Genomic DNA, 16,219 nt, shown 5'->3' on the forward strand with positions numbered 1-16,219 from the left:
GTCAACGTCCTTGCAGCAAAGCCTGTGCCTCCTACCCCTGCTTCTACAGCAGCAACAAAACCGGTTTCCTCAGCTGCTAGCACTCCTCACTCTCGCATTGTCGCACCGCTGCCTATCCGCGCCGGCGCCAGTACACCAGGCACCGCGGCACCTTCGACAAGCAGCACTCCTAATCCATCCCAGCAGCAGGCAGGCGGGAAGAGCCCGTTGCTGATGAAAATCATCCATCGATTGGCGCACAAGTCGTTGACCTTGAAGGATCTTAGTAAACTCATTGGCGCACCCAAGGTTCATATCAGCAAGGTATTGAGCACGGTACGTTGATATTCATTATCGGCAATATAACGAGACTGATTCATATGGGCATGTAGGTAGCTTGGACAATAGGCCCTGCCACGAATCCAGACAATAAACTCTGGTCGCTGAAAGACAATGGCTGGCTGGACATTGACCTCTTCTCCCCCTTTGCTCCACAATGGACAACCGCAGACAAGGAACGCATCTATAAGGACACACTCGCTGCTTTCGGCCGACTGGGGTTGCCAGAGGGAGGGAGGGAGCGCATGCGTCTCGAGGAGATGTGGGCCCGGGTGAGAGGTGTCGAGCCCAAGGGACTGGGCATCCGTAATCCGGAGGAGAAGAAGGAACCGGCGCCCGCAAAGCCAGAAATTACTCTTACCCCCGCGAAGGACGATGCCACCCCGAAGGGAAAGGAGAAGGCCGTACCAGCACCCATCATCGTACCTGCCTCCCGGCCCAGTTCCAGCTCTGGCTCCAGCGCGCCCGCCTCCCAATCCAATGCACCCATGCTCACCTCATCCGGCATCGCCATCGGTGGTACGCTCTCCTCGAGTTTCCGTGGAGGACTTGCCAAGGGGAAAGATAGCAAAGTCAGCTCAAAGCCTACCTCTGCGTCTGCCTCTACCACGTCCAGTTCCTCTTCTGCTCCTCTCGCTCGCAAGGCGCTATCTAAACCTGAACCCCTGAGGGAAGATATGGAAGAAGGTGAGCTGGAGGATGAGCCACCAGCCCGCACGCCTACTAAGCCCGCACCCGCCCCTGCACCACTGCCGGCAGCAAAGTCGAAGTACCCTGGCTCTGTTAAAGCTACACCGTCCAAATCTGTCACGCCCGTGGCGACGTACGAAAAGCCTACCGTGTCCTCCGCTTCGAAGCTCAAGGAAAAGGATAAGGATAAGGAAAAAGCGCCTGTACGACCTCCGACATCTGTCCCCGTTGCCCCTTCTGTTCCCGCCACTTCATCGTCGATAGCCATCAAGCTCGATACACCGGACAAAGTGCAGAGCAAGCGCGCAGTGCGTCCCTCGGATGCTCGTCCTGGAGCTGACATCTCCCGCCCTGCCTCTGCGCTCAGCAAGCCCCATACTGTTGAAGTGAAGGTCAAAGAACCGGAAGTCCGCAAAAAACGCGCTGCGGATGATGATCTTGCTGAACAGGACCGTGAGGCCAAGAAACGCAAGACGGAAGATAAGGTGCCAAAGAAGGCCAAGAAGGAGATTACGGCCCGGGACGAGCGCGTGGTGTCTACCCCAGCTTCGGCGTCTAATTCCAGGCCTCCTGTGTCTGCCGCCACTGTTACTTCTGTGAGGAAAGAGAAGGAACAGGAGAAGGAGCGGGAGAAGGGGGATGTTCCAATCAAAAAACCCGCCGCTTTGAGGAAAGAGGATTCTTCCTTGGAAAGGGAACGTGACCGTGAACGTGAACGCAAGACCTTACCTGTGACCAAGGAACGGAAGGAGAATTCATCTCTGGAGCGCAAACCTCTGGTCAAGGAGAAGAAGGAAGCACCCCTCGCTGAACGTGATCGCGAGCGGCGTCCTGCCGACCCTAAACCTGTCATCAAGAAGCCCGACACCCTTGTGGAGAAGAAGGCAGCGAAACGCAAGCAGGTGGATTACAGCGAAGACGACGACGACCCCACGCCGGTGAAGAAGATGAAGACGGTAGCCGCGGCGAAGAAGCCGATGCTCAGAGAGGACACGCGTCCGAGGGTCAGCACTACTGCTCCGATTGTGGCCAAGGAGAGGGTGCCTGCAAAGCCAGCAACAAATGGCGAGTCATCCAAACGCGAACCCCCTACCCGCCCAGCCGTGGCCGACAAGGGCAAGCGCAAGCGACCTGATTATACGTCCAGTGACGATGACCGTGATGAGGAAACACGGCGCGTTGTGCGCCGTAAGACTGTCCGCTCTGCTCCTGCCAAGGACGTCAACATGGATGCTGGCCCAAGCACCTCCACACGTGTCACCGTTTCTACCAAACCAAAGCCTGAGCCCAGATCTGAGCCCAAATCTGAGCCCAAGCCCAAAACCAAACCCGAGACGATAGTCGATCCTAAGCCTAGGCCGGCGACCGATGTAGCACCATCCGCTGTCTCTGAGCATCCCCTGCCAAGTTCCCCGCCCACAGAGGACCAGCTGCTTATCAAGTCCCTTCGAAAGTACAGCAGATACGTCGAGGCGTATGCCAAGATCGTTCAGCAAAAGCAGATATATGAGGATGTTGCCGCTGGACGGAGGCCACTCGATGATCCTAAACTATATTCCCCTGAGCAGATGGAGCCCATCGTCCGTGACTACCAGCGCCAGCATACCGCAATCCAGGCGTTGTATGACAAGATGGACGAGATGCGTGCTGCGGCTGCGTCTTCTTCGACCCCTTCGGTTGGGAGCAAACCTTGACCTTGTTGATGATAGACCTGTTTTGGTGCATTTTCCCCCTTTTTCTCAGTAACGAATTTCTTCTGGTCTGCTTCCTTGGTTTGTATACCTTGACGGGACAGCTAGAGCACGCGCTAGCTTGTATTACCTCATTTTTCACTGTTACCCCTTACCCACATCCTCAACCACATTCACCACATCTGTCATCTGTAATCACCCAACACCCGCACATCCACACCCACAAGATGTACGCTAGATACACCGTCAGCTTTGCGTGTAATTGTACTGCGCTTTGGTCCTGCTGCACTCTTGCTCGACTCTGCGAACGGATTGCCGTCAACGAATAAGTACATTATCCTCCGGAGTCCCCACACCCAACAAAATACACCAAATACATAGCCGTACATGTCTATGTGCCCCCCTAACCTCCACAGCAGCTCAAGCTCACGCATATCTGGACACTGAGAGGTCATGTAGGGTACGCATCGGGGTTGTGCCCGTACAGCCTATTGGAATAAATATACTGGATGACCGAGTTAGGCAGGAGGTACCTAGAATCTAATCAGCATCGCATACGCAAGATGGACAGAATGAACGCACTTGATACTCATCCCGCGACGTACGAACAGCCTGACTTTGGTAGAAGAGATGTCGTTGTAAATGAGCTGTTTCACGACGATGACGTTGCCCCTGTTCCTGGTCAGCACGGGCTCGCCGACAGGGGGCGGGAAGCATACCGGTGCTGGTAGAGAATGTCATGGGAGAGTAGGAAGGCCCATACGTCTGAGCCTGTGCGCTCAACGATGATGCACCCAAAGCGGCCGAGGATGATTTGGAGCTGTATCAACCGTCAGATCGCCCAAGTTCAAGTTGGAATCTCAAGAGAACAAAACGCTTACGTCCTCCTCTGCCCACACGCCCGGATGTCCAAAGGACTCGATCAAGTCCCCTCCCGCGAGCAGGAGGATCTTCGCCCTCTTCCTCGACCCATCAGCCATGAGCACCCCTCCGTCCCTATTGATCTCAGCATCAAAGTGCTCCAAAACGATCGCCGTGCGCTGGTACTCGTCCTGCGTCGCTTCCCAAGCGTCGACCATGAGCCAAGTAGAGGTGTACTCGACCGCGAGCTCGCACATCCGCACACGGTGCAGGGCGGGCGCGAGCCCGGACTTCTTGTACCTGTCTGAGACGGGGGAGTAGTACCCGCCCATGATTTCGTATTTGGCATCTTCGAGGATCGTATCTTTGGCCATCTCGAACATGCGCCTGCAGACCGGTAAGATTGGTAAATGAACGATGTGTAAGTGCCCACAGATGCAGGTATGTAGGAGGGGAGAACGAGCCGCAGGCAACTGAGGATTATTAGCTTCACATCAGGGAGCAGGAGACCAGTCATACCGATAACGATAGGTATCTTATTCTCGTCTATAATGCATCAGCAACATCCAACCCAACCAGGAGCGCACTCACCCAACATCCGCGTCCTAAGCCTATGCCTCGGGAACTCGCCCGCCTCGAGCCTTTCCGTAAACTTCGTCGGGCCCCTAAGGAGCCCATCCCCATCCACCTCCTTACTCTGCGTCACCTGGAGCACATGCGTGTGGTACGGCGTAGCCGGGAGCTCCAGTCTTGGAGAAGCGACACGGGAAGTCGAGGGGCTGCCCTGACTCGGCGGGGTCTGGAAACCGTTGTGCGGCCTACGCATGCGAGGAGGGGTGTCCTGTCCTGGTTGGCGGGGTGTCGATTGCGCAGGAGGAGAGTCCTCTACCGAAGGGTAATGATCTATCGCATTGAGCCCATTCCCATTCCCGCCAGCGCTGGCGTTCCCACCGAGGTTGTTGGACCGGTCATCCAAGTCGAGCGGGGGCACGTCAGGCCTGCGCTCTGTCGACGGCTGCAGAGGCGGGGAGTCGTCATGAAACGAAAGCACAGACAGAGCAGGAATAGGCGGTTTCTTTGACATTGTTGAATTGTAGATGTTGGTTAGATGTTGAAGAGTGGAAATCCCCCCAAGTGGACAGACAGTCTTGTGCAAGTATTTCACACAGGGACGGAGCGGTATCGCCGACCAATCCCCTTGCGCACGCAACCGCTTTATACAGCGCTGACAAACATGAACATTTTATCCAACAATTAATCTGATATCAACTGACTCCCAACAGTAAACACCAATATGGCAATCTCATAAACATAACAATACCCCTAAGACTTCCAGGCAACAGGAATCGCCTACAAACCCAAACAGCGGTAGATCAATCCCCCCTCTCGCAGTACGTCTGCTGGCACCCCTTTGCTGCTAATTCAAGCCTGCCGGCTCTCCGCCCGACATCTCCGCTTTGATTCGAAAGCCGCGGCTTGTTGGCTTCTGCTACGCGTATCAGAGTGCCTAACTGGGAAGAGGAGATCGAGCGGGGGTGGCAGGTACTTTATAACACCGTGATCGCAGCTATGCAATGTACGTACATGTGCATACCGGAGGGCGTCATCGAACACCGGTATTGTCGCTATGCACTGCGCTCAGGCGATGGTACAACAAGTGTCGATCCCATATCCCCACACCCCAGCTGTGGCACCAACCGCCCAACATATTCCCGCGGTCCAAGCGTTCCACACTTCCTCTTCCAGGTCAGGTGGGCACTCACTCCCTCAAGTGGGAGATCCCGGCGTCTCACTGTACACTGGATTCCAGAGTATGAGTACCTGCACTAGTAGTCGAGTCCGAGGGTTGAAATTGCTGATGTTGAGGAATGTTGAAAGGGGAGTGTTTGGCTTGGCTGTCTGGCCATGCATGGTACATATGCCCCAGATGCTCCATACGCGCACTTGCCATATGCACCATATGCACCAGAACATAGTTACCCGCTCACACACCCCTAGCCCAAGAGTCGTGAACAGATAAATTCATTACCTCCGATAAACAAAAAAATGTCCGGTCGAGTCACCCACCAACCCCCAACCACCAGCCCTTCATTGCCCATTGCCCATTGCCCATTGCTCATAACCCAATGCTATGGGCATAACGCTGGGCGATGGGCGCTTTCGACCCTGAGGGGTCGCTGTTGTTGTTGTCGTCGTCGTCATGGGCGTCGTTGTCGTTGTTCCCCCTATCAAGATATGGCGTCCGTGTAGTTGAGGGATTTTCAGTCCTCGCTCCTCTTCCTCACTGTCACCACACCGTCACCGTCACCATCATCGAGCGCTAATCTCCGATCTCCCCCTAGGGCGACCACAATGCCCGCTCACGGTTCACCGCTCACAGCACGCGTACCGCTCATGTAGCAGCCCCAATCCCCTCCCTCACCTCCCCCTCGCGTCTTTCTGCCAAAGCCTTCGCCTTCCTTTCCCTCTCCCTTTCCCTCTCCCTATCTCTATCTCTGAGCTCTCTCGGCTCCCGCTCCCTCATCTCCCTCGGCTCGCGAGACTCCCACTTCCGTTCAGGCTCTCTCGATTCCCGTTTCCCGCGCTCCATCGGTTCCCTCGACTCCCTCGACTCCCGTTTCTCCCCCCGCTCCCGGTCGCGGTCGATCAACTCTCTAGGTTCTCGGGATCCGCGAGCTTCTCGAGCTTCTGGTTCCCGTGCTTTAGCCTCTGGGTCTTTTTCTTTTCGGTCTTTTGGTCCTGGGTCGGTTGGGAGTCCCTCTGCTGTAGGGGTTGGGGTTGGTGCTGAAGGGACTGATGCTGCTGCTGCTGCTGAAGGGACTGATGCTGCTGACGCTGCTGCTGCTGAAGGGACTGATGCTGCTGACGCTGATGGGGCTGTCGCTGATGCTGCTGACGGCGCTACAAGGACCGAGGCTGATCCTGCTCCAAAAGAATACACGCCGTTCACAATCCCGTTCGCAATCTTGTTCGCTGTGCCCGTGGCCCTCACTGTCACTGTCGTTGCCGTCGTCGGTGTCATTATAGCTGTCGTCGTTGTCGTTCCCTTCCCGTTCGTCGTGGGCGTGGTCGCACTCATACTCATACTCATGGGGCTGTTCACATACCCATTCGCACTCGCACTCGCACTCCCACTCCCACTCCCACTCCCACTCCCACTCCCACTCCCAGCGGCAGCAGGAGCACCCACGACCGCATCGCACGCACTCCCCTCCTTGCCCGCCGTCCCATCCATCCTATCCCTCCTATCCATCCTATCCATCCTATCCCTCCCATCCATCCTATCCCTCCCATCCACTCTCGTGCTCGTACTCGCACTCGCACTCGCGTTGGCGCTCGGCCCTGGACTAATAACGCCATCCACACCCATTCCTACTCTCGTGCGTGTCCCCTCCAACTTCAACTCCAACTGCAACTCCGTCTCAGTCTGCGCCAGGGACTGAAGCTGGGACTGAGGCTGAGGCTGGGACTGAGGCTGAGGCCGAGGCCGATCTCGATCTCCTCGATCTCCTTCTCCTTCTCGCCTGACCTTTTCCGGCTTGACCTCCAGCTCCAGCTCCAGTCGCTCTGGCTCTGACTCTGGCTCTGGCTCTGGCTCTGGCTCTGGTTCTAGCTCTGGTTCATCCCGCTCATCCCTCACCCCCAGGCCCAGCCTCTCCGCCTCCGGCTGCCCCACATCCCATTTCAGACCCCCAACTCTCTCCTCCTCCCCCTCTCCCTCCCCTTCCGCCTCCCCTTCCCCCACCCCCAGCGCCTCCCCCACCCCCTCCCCGTGGCCCTGGCCCCGGCCAACCCCCCAAGCCCCCCACTCTCCCCAGTCCAACCACCTCCAGTCCACTCCTTCCAGGCTAACCTCTCTCAAAAGCTGGCGTTCTGCCAACTTCCGGATCAAGGGTTGGTGGGCTTTTGCCCGGGCTGCTAGGGTTTGCCTTTCCCTCTCTTTATGGGCGACCTCCGTGCCTTCGTTCCCACTCCCACTCCCGCTCCCGCTCGCATTCGCATTCGCACCAGCACTGGGACCAAAGCCATCAGTCCCAGAGCTAAGAACCGATGGATGTGCGTACAGCGGGTACGGATACGGGTAAGGGTAAGGGTAAGGGAGCGGGTTTGGCTGAGGGAGTGGTTTGCCCGCTATTGGGGTTATTTGGAGGGATTCGAGCAGAGGGAGTTGGGGGAGGGAATCGAGGAGTCCCTAGCTGGGGTAAGCAGAGTGCGGGAAGGGGTAGGGAAAGAGAAGGCGGGGGGTACTCACTTCAGGTAAAGGAGCGACAACGCCTATTCTCAACTTCCTGAGCCCTTCAAACCCGTTCAACAACCCCAGCATGCGCTCGTCCAGCACAGCTACCCTCAGCCCCAACTCCCTCACACCACCTTCCGCCCCAGACCTATATAGCGCGCGGAAGGTCCTCTCCAGTTCCTCCCCCCCTGATGCAAGCGGGCGTATGACGACTTTCTTCACCGGCCGACGGGGGAGGAGCAGTTCGTACGCCTCCGGTGTTAGAGGGCCTTCGAACGTCTCCAAACAAGGGAGTGCCTCTTCCGGCAGGTGCAAGCCGGAGAATGTCTTGCTCGTGCATACCAACACGCGCAATTTCCGCTGAGCAAGGAGGAAGTCGCACAGGACTCGAGCGTCCATCGATTCGCTCGGTATGGAGAGCCTTTTGAGGGTATCGTCTGGTACGAACTTGCCTAGCCTGCGAAGGAAGAACGAGGGGATCTGGTCCGCTCCGAGGAGGGAGATGGACGTCGTATGCCCCGAACAGAGCAGTGGGATCAGAGCTTCGAAGAGCGTTACGTGGTTCATGATGTTGTCTATCGAAAGATGTTCCAATGTGAGCGAGCAGTGTTTGAGTGACTGGATAGTGATTGCGCGAGGGGGGACGGAGCCTGTGAGTGTGAGCCTGCGGAGGTGGGGAAGGGAGGAGAGGACGCTGATGAGCGGTGTGAGTTCTAGCCATTTGAGTTGGAGAGTATGGAGGTTATGCATCTGGCCTAGGGCGGCAAGGAGGTGCGGCGGAGAGTCACGTCCTTGAGGCCCGTGTTGTGAGCGTGAGGAGATGCTGCATGTTCTTACGTGGGATGCGAGCTGTGTCTGTGGGTTGGAAATGAGGAGAGCGAGAGGGAGAGAACGATCTTCTTGCGCGTGTGGTTGGAGTGCGTATGCTGGGACTGTAGGGCGTGGGATTGGAGGAGATCGGAGGGTGATATTAGAGAAGAGGATTGAACGTGTGAGATGGAGGAAGTGGGAGTTAACTTGAGCTGTGTTATGGAGTGAGTTTGTGTCGAGGAGTGATAATATGAGTAGATGAATCTCATCTGTGAAGTGCATTGTGGGTAAGCACAGAGAGAGAGAGAGAGAGAGAGAGAGAGAGAGAGAGAGAGAGAGAGAGAGAGTAAGAGGAGTAAAAGAGTGAAAAGCTCTCCCTCTCCCACTCGTCTATCCTAATTGGCATCTTACCCACTCTATCATTGTGAAGAGTGAATCCCCGAGAGTGGGGCTAGACCCTCACTCTTCTTAGAGTCTAGATCTGTCCATGTGCTCAGGGCGAGACCAATTCGAAACTAGATCGTCTCTTCTTCCCACTTTTTTGCATCACACATCCATCACAATCTAAATATCACTTCATCCAGTTCTCCACCACCTTCATCTCCACCTCCTTCAATCACTCCATCTCCCATCACTTCATCTCACCTACCATCTCATCTCACCAACCTCACCTCATCCAATCATAATCCTCGCACAGCCCCCCCTCACCCCCCACCCCCTTAAACCTCTTAACTCCTTTAACCTCCAACCGGTACCCCGCATTGCTTCTATCCCGCTTTTCTTTGAACCCGCACCCGCTGCAGCTCCTAATCCCCGCCGACCATTCCAGCCCTCATTTCTATTCATTCCTGTCCTGTGTTGTCCCTAGAGCTTTCTTACTCCGATCCTGTCACTGCCAGAGGACGGACGACGTCACTGCAACTGTAAGAATCCCAACCGCTTCGGAATGGAATCGGAATCACAATTACAATCGGAATCACCATTGGAATTCACGACGACTACCCCTAGCTCAGGGACAAAGTGGGTCGGGAGCCAGATCAAGCACACACAACCGCACACCACACACCACAAACGGGTTATTTCCCTCTTCTGTAAAACCCTCATCGCCCTGAGGCCTGGGGATCACGAGACCCAACACCAGCACCTGCAGCACCTGTTTCTGTTACTCTTTCCGTTTGTCAGCTCCCACGCCCGCGCCCACGCCCACGCCCACGCCAGTCTAGGCATCGACTCCTGACGACCACAGCACGTGAACCTATATATATAACTTAGCACCTAAATTCCCACTTCCAGCGGATGCGGGGCGGGCGGGCGGAATGCGGGATGTCTCGGAGCCCCGCTGTCACCGTCATGCCATGCCATGCCACGGAAGCCCACGCAACAAAAGGGAACGAAAGACGGAGTGTAACGCCACACTTTCACACTTTCCTTAAACCTAAACCCCGTTCTCACGCTCTTGCATCTGTTGTAGACTTTTGGCCGGTCAGCGTCCAGAGCAGTCAGAGCATCCAGAGCCTAAGCCTAACCCTTACCTTCCACGCCCATTCCTCCCATTCCAGTCGTTCCAGCCCGTACCATGCCATGCAGTTCTTTCCGGCATCGCCTAACGAGCAACAAGAGCTCACGAGACCCTGTTGCTCTTTCCCTTTGTCAGCTCCCACGCAGCCCACCCCACATGCATCCACCTCCAGCGGGTGCGGGGCGGGATGCGGGATGTCTCGGAGCGGCTCACGTCACACAACCCAAGGTGGTGTAACGCCTAACTTTGTTCTCACGCCAATAATAGCTACCCAGCGTATCCCCCACGGCAGGTCCATCGATAACCTCAGTTCACGTTAAGATATCAACCAGTCCAACTTCCGGAGTTGCAGTTTTGTCACGTTACCCCTGTTCATCCGCCTCCTGGCTGACAGGCTCGCTCGCTCGATCGTGAGTGGACCACTCTGCACTAGCTCCCAGCTCTAGCTCCACCTTCCATTCCTAATCCTAATCCTAATCCTAATCCTAATCCTCCAGTCCCTTACCTTCCAGGCCCATTCCGCCCCCATTCCAGCCATATGCATTCCAGCAGCCGTAACCGTAACCGTAACATCCCAGCATTCCAACGTTCCAGCGTTCCAGTCTTCCATACCAAAACCCAATCGCTCTCCAATCGCTGCCCAATCGCTGCCCAATCGCTCCCCGCTCCTCCTGACACTCCACGTGCGCTCAGCACCGTATCGTCCCATATCTATCCTCCCATCCCTCCTGCCTCCCTCCAAACCACTACCACTCTATACTCTCTACTCTATCCGCCCACCCGCGTGCCCGCAATGAATAAAACTCTCCACATATCACGCTCGCACCCTGACCCCGGTCCACCCAAACCAGTCTCCTAAACTCCGTTTTCACGCCCTCCGGGCCAACCAGCCGGATACCGGAGCCCCGGTTGCCCAATCCAGCCAAGGGGTAACGTCACTCGTCGCTCCTGTAACATGTTGTAACGGCTGTAACGTAAACTTTTGTGAGTTTTCGGAGACCAAAAGTCCTGTCCATCCATTGTGCGGCTACGAACTGTATCTATGTCTATATCTATATCTGTAAATGTACATGGACTGTATACATGCGATTACTCTAATCCTCGATCATATGCATGCACGCAACAAGGTTCGCACCCGTTTCCGAGGACACGTTCCATCTGTCGAACGCGATATTGTAATGGGTATATGAAACTCCTCGATGTAGGAATCCGTTCGCACGGTACCGGTCTGCCACAGGCTTGGCCCAGAAGCGCAAGTGTGAAAAAACAAGAATCCGAAATCCATCCGGAATCCGGAATCCAACGCCAGAAGCCAGCGAAGAGTAAGATGCGTGCGGAATGTCAGTCCAGTTCCGCAACCTTCCCCGTGCATCTCTTCCCTTCCTTATGGCCTCAGATGCCAGCCGCAGGGGAAGGCCCAGCGAAATCTTCCCCCTCCCTGGGATTATCAGGGCCTCGCCCATGCCGATCTGTATGCAGATTACCCACACTCACGCTCTCGGGCTCACCAGTCCCCGTCCCAGTCCCGGTAGCGCGTCGTCGGCCTCCCCATGGTTCGTTATTGGAACTCTTGAACACGCTCTTCCTCGGCCGTTGTCCTCCGTCAGCCGGCTCCGTAGGGAGGGACGCGTGCGTGCTGCCAGCGAGGACTTCTGGTTCTTCGGTTAACGGGGCGATCGTATCCGAATTAGCGGCTTCAGGGGCATCAACTCCTGCGGGCCTGGGGGTGGCCAGAGTCTCCGCCTCGCCCTCCCCTCCAGCAAGGGGCTGATCTTGCTCTCCCAGCTGGGTGGCAGATGTCGGTGTACTCTGCGCACGCTTGACGATCCTCAGTCCCTGTGCGACCCTCTTCGCCCTCCCGCTAGAACGTGCCGCGTCCACCGCACGCTTCGCCTCTTCTGGGACGAAAGACGATGCTGGGAGAGCCTGTGCGCCTGTGAGGTCGAATTCGTCCAGAATCTCCTCGCCTATCAATTCTAATGGCCCATCAGTATTCCCATCCGCAGCAGGTGATCGACCGAGCCTGGACGCACCTTCCAGCACATCTTCCAGCGTGATGATGCCGAGAGGGTTCCCTTCCAGAGTCTGGAGGAACTACGGGTATGTCAGAAGCCTGAATAGACACCGGACGATCCTTGATCGCTTACGCGTTCCGCGCCATCCTTATCGAGCACCGCATCCGCGGGCATGACCTGCTCGAGATTGTTCGAAAACCTACTACCTGCGGCATCCTTTTTCCCCGACGTGCTTCCTCCTTTTTCCATGTCACCGGCCGCCGTGGACTCATCCTCCTCGCTGTCCGAGTCACCTAGGTGAATCTTGTTGAGGAATCGGCGGGTCAGGCTCTCCTTCGCCTGTTTGTGCTCTTTGACGTCCCCGTTGACTTTTTGCAGCTGTGGCTCTTGTTGACGAGGGATACGCGAGACGAGGGCGATATGTGAGCGGCCCTCCTGAAAACGATCCAGAATGCCCAGCAGGGGCTCGTCGAACGACACGATAGGGATTTTGTTGAGCGGAATTGACCGGACGGGAGTGGCATCTTCCGGATCGAGCAGGACACACTAGACACAATTAGGCGTCACGCTGAGACCACTGGCGGACGACTCACCTGTTTGACCAAAAGAATACCCAGGCACTTTATCCGTTCCTGCCCTTCTTCCTTGTTCGTTTCAAAGATAGGTATGCGCTGCTGCGCCGTCAATATCCACTCGCACTTTGCAGGAAGGCACCCACAGAGTGCCCGCTCTTGACCACCATCGCCAGCGTCTCATAGTCCAGCTTGGCGTCCGCCTCGAGGTGGAACACCTTGCTCAGTGGGGTCATCGCATCCTCGACCTTCTTCACCTGGAAATCCAGCGCTCCGCCAACCATGTTGACCGTATCCCCGGCAAGGTCACCTTTCCCCCCTTCACCGGCAAGATGCATGTTGATGAGCTCTTTCAGCTCTTGTCGGCGGTAGATGATGCCTTGGTGCGGGCCGAGGATGAGCTCGAGCACTTTGGCCACTGGCCAGGAGACGATGAACTGTGCATTTGGTGAGGACGGAGGCACACCGGATATGTGGGAAAAGTTGCAGCTCACGAGCAGGTAGATGAGGCAACGCGTCGGGAGGGCCATCTTCGCGCCTATAGCGAGGCCATACCGGGAGCACACGGATTGGGGAATGATCTCCGAGAAGCTGCGCGCGTTGAGTGCTGAACGATGGACTGGGATAGAAAGACGCACATGACGATCAGTACTGTGGAGATTACGACAGCTTCGACGCCTCCGCCGAGCACGTTGTCCGATACGACGGGCAGAGTCTCGTTCACGATCATGTTAGCGATGAGCAAGGTTGTCTGACAGCCTTATCAGCGATGGCACAAATGGGATGTGAGGACGTACGAGAAGCAGATGCCCATTCTTTCGTATAGGCATGATCTGTCGAGCGTATTTTTTTTGCTTTGGAGAGCCGGATACGGAAAGAACGTGCAGCTGCGTCTCGTCGAGCGACATGTACCCGAGCGTGAGTCCTTCCAACGTATCAGTATAATGTCATCCAGGAGCGCAAGGAACGCACCAGCAAATATTCCCGAAAGGATGACCAGAACGGGTATCATCACCGCTTGAACGATGAAAGCTGCTAGACATCAGCCAAGTCTCAACTCCTTAGGAATGACGTGCCCGCATCATGCTGGTCTCTCTTTGTGAACGTATGCATTCCAGAACTTCCGTCCTCATCCTGTCGACTGTAGGGAAACAAGGCGCGTGCCAAGGTAGGTGCTGCTCTCCCAACCGCCATGAGCACGCTCATACCGCGATACGCGCTTGGACGGTGCATGTCTTTTCTGTCTTGTGCTCGTGTTAAGTGCTAGGCGGGCTGGGTGCAGTTACTCGAAGACAAGAATGAAGGATATTGATATGAGGAATGCAGGATTGAGCCTACCCAGAGGGGGTGGGGGCGGTGATATGAACGCCAAGATGCTGAGCTGCATTCATTTCTCTGTGGCGGAGTTGCTGGGCGCTGTGAGGAAAGGCTTGGCGCCAAGGATGCGAAATGATGTCATCACGCGTCTCTCTTTCTCTTTTCTGTCTCTCTTGTCTGGAACAGCAATCATTCCATCATCATTGTTCTCTGTCAATACTTCTGGTCATGTGCAACACTCCTCTGATGAAATAAACATAAGAACACTCTTGTTTGTTGTGACTGGATCAGCGCACTAAAACACACAGCGTTATCTCGTCTGCTGCTCGTCGTCTCTCTCCATTCTCTTCTGGTCCTCTGCAAGCCGCCCCCTACAACCCCTACAATGCAGCATCCTCGATGTCGTCAAATAGAGCCGCGAGATTTGGAAGGATCTGTGCTGATAGTTAGCATCCGTACGAGATACTGGACATCGATTGCTCGGCATCCGAGACCTTCACCCGTGCTTCTGGCTCGATCGGCGCCTCCTGGGCTGCTCGGACTGCGTATATGGACCTTCCTGTTCCCAGTCTCGGAGAGCATTACCTGTAATGTTCATGAACGTAACGCAGAGCCTAGGGTGGTGCTGGTGGCTTAACATGCCGCACCACCACAACAACCGGTGTACGACACACTGATCGAATGACCTCACCAAAAATAACTACAAGGCTGGAAAGGATGTCTCGCTTTCTCCTCCCCTGATACAAGTCCAGGCCTTATCGCGTCTCCACCCGCTTGTTCCCCCTTGCCCCCTGAAATACTAGCTGACGCTCCATCCCCTCGTTCGTTCCGGTTCCTTTCCAGCTTGCATTCGACTGCCCACAGAAAGATGGACGTGCAGCCAAAGCAAACCACCGGCAAACACGCCAGGTGGAAAAAGATGAACTCGCGTTCTCTGTTCAGTGACCTGAGGAATGACCTGACCGCAGCTGCGCTCGAGTTCGTAGGGACTGTGAGTTCCTAGATATCCTCCGACTGATGGGCGAGTCCTGACCATGGTTCCAGGTCGTGTTCCTCATGATCGGCCTGGGAGGTATCCAAGCAGCCGCAACGTCTTCCGCCCTCCTCGCAGCGGCGTCCAACACGGGCGGGGCACAATCCGTAAATGTTGTAGCCTCAATCGAGCAATTGCTCTACATCTCCGTCTCGATGGGTCTCGCGCTCCTAGTAGCTGGTAAGCCCTCTCTTGCTGGCTTGCGCTCACTCACGCGCCCCAGTCTGGCTCTTCTACCGCGTCACAGGCGGCGTATTCAACCCGGCAGTAGCGACCGCCCTCTTCCTAATAGGGGCGATCGGGCCAGTCCGGTTCATCCTCTTCTGCCTGGCCCAGATCGTAGGCGCCATTGTAGCATCCGCCATCCTACTCGGACTGCTCCCCGGGCCGCTGGTCGTCACCCCCTCCCTAGGACCGGGCGTCAACCTAGCACAAGGCGTGTTCATCGAGATGTTCCTCACCAGTTTCCTAGTGTTCGCAGTGCTCATGTCTGTCCCCTCTAATCTGAAGCTCCCTAGCTAACACAGACACAGGCTCGCGGCAGAAAAACACCGCTCGACAGCGTTCGCCCCTATCGGTATCGGCCTCACGCTCTTCGCGTGCCATTTGTTTGGAGTACTGTACACCGGCGCGGGGATGAACGCTGCCCGTGCATTCGGGCCCGCCGTCGTCTCCGGATTCAACCACGAGCAGTGGGTGGTACGTTCCCTTCTCGCTTGTCCTGTCAGCTACTGAGAAACTGCCAGTACTGGGTAGGCCCATTCCTAGGTTCTCTGCTCGCGACAGGCCTATACGCCTTCCTGAAACACATCAAGTACTGGGAACTGAACCCAGATCAAGACGTGGACGATTTCGTAGGTATTCTTCTTTCTAGAGTGAACACTCTCTGAACGTTGCGTGCTAGCATCAATCGCCGGCCGACCCTGTCGCGCGGGCACGGCGGGTCAGTGGGTCGCGTAGCAACGCCCGTAATTCGGGCACGGGTGAGACGGAAGACAGTTTCGTGCCGATGAATGAGTCGAGGGGCGATTCCTGGGGGGTGGATAACGGATCTGGGGTGGACAACCCGAAGGCCAACCGTGTTGAGGGGGTGTAGTTGGATTTGACATGACAGTGTTCAGCAGCATTCTTTGCATAGGACAGTATATCTCATGCA

At 56.0% G+C, this 16,219-nt stretch overlaps 6 protein-coding genes across 6 annotated transcripts; 3 read left to right on the top strand and 3 right to left on the bottom strand.

Annotated features, from left to right (window-relative positions):
* Window positions 1–1,124: 1,124 nt before the first annotated feature.
* On the bottom strand, window positions 1,125–1,930 carry DACRYDRAFT_20843 (uncharacterized protein; the record flags this gene model as incomplete). Its single annotated transcript, XM_040772108.1, has 1 exon — window positions 1,125–1,930. A coding segment is annotated over exon 1 (685 nt), but the record flags the coding sequence as incomplete, so codon positions are not given.
* A 285-nt stretch (window positions 1,931–2,215) lies between these two features.
* DACRYDRAFT_20844 (uncharacterized protein) lies at window positions 2,216–2,820 on the top strand. The gene has a single exon (XM_040772109.1). The coding sequence runs from the start codon at window positions 2,235–2,237 to the stop codon at window positions 2,700–2,702; it is 468 nt and encodes a 155-aa protein (XP_040631153.1). The 5' UTR covers window positions 2,216–2,234; the 3' UTR covers window positions 2,703–2,820.
* Window positions 2,821–3,150: 330 nt separating this feature from the next.
* Window positions 3,151–4,034, bottom strand: DACRYDRAFT_48967 (uncharacterized protein; the record flags this gene model as incomplete). Its single annotated transcript, XM_040774875.1, has 5 exons — window positions 3,151–3,232; window positions 3,282–3,371; window positions 3,419–3,519; window positions 3,581–3,947; window positions 3,994–4,034. Coding segments are annotated over 5 exons (681 nt in total), but the record flags the coding sequence as incomplete, so codon positions are not given.
* Window positions 4,035–5,603: 1,569 nt separating this feature from the next.
* DACRYDRAFT_20845 (uncharacterized protein) lies at window positions 5,604–8,840 on the top strand. The gene is made up of 2 exons (XM_040772110.1): window positions 5,604–7,752; window positions 7,813–8,840. The coding sequence occupies exon 1, from the start codon at window positions 6,357–6,359 to the stop codon at window positions 6,585–6,587; it is 231 nt and encodes a 76-aa protein (XP_040631155.1). The 5' UTR covers window positions 5,604–6,356; the 3' UTR covers window positions 6,588–7,752; window positions 7,813–8,840.
* Window positions 8,841–11,518: 2,678 nt separating this feature from the next.
* On the bottom strand, window positions 11,519–13,725 carry DACRYDRAFT_105325 (DUF21-domain-containing protein; the record flags this gene model as incomplete). Its single annotated transcript, XM_040768075.1, has 9 exons — window positions 11,519–12,102; window positions 12,160–12,220; window positions 12,274–12,687; window positions 12,735–12,812; window positions 12,860–13,150; window positions 13,208–13,304; window positions 13,352–13,464; window positions 13,511–13,638; window positions 13,686–13,725. 9 exons carry the CDS (start codon window positions 13,723–13,725, stop codon window positions 11,519–11,521), a joined length of 1,806 nt encoding a protein of 601 aa, XP_040631156.1.
* Window positions 13,726–14,898: 1,173 nt separating this feature from the next.
* DACRYDRAFT_48441 (aquaporin-like protein) lies at window positions 14,899–15,953 on the top strand (the record flags this gene model as incomplete). Its single annotated transcript, XM_040774835.1, has 5 exons — window positions 14,899–15,021; window positions 15,075–15,243; window positions 15,287–15,551; window positions 15,597–15,762; window positions 15,810–15,953. 5 exons carry the CDS (start codon window positions 14,899–14,901, stop codon window positions 15,951–15,953), a joined length of 867 nt encoding a protein of 288 aa, XP_040631157.1.
* Window positions 15,954–16,219: the final 266 nt, after the last annotated feature.

The sequence above is a fragment of the Dacryopinax primogenitus genome (genome assembly GCF_000292625.1).
Source record: "Dacryopinax primogenitus strain DJM-731 SS1 chromosome Unknown DACRYscaffold_4, whole genome shotgun sequence".
NCBI lineage: Eukaryota > Fungi > Basidiomycota > Dacrymycetes > Dacrymycetales > Dacrymycetaceae > Dacryopinax > Dacryopinax primogenitus.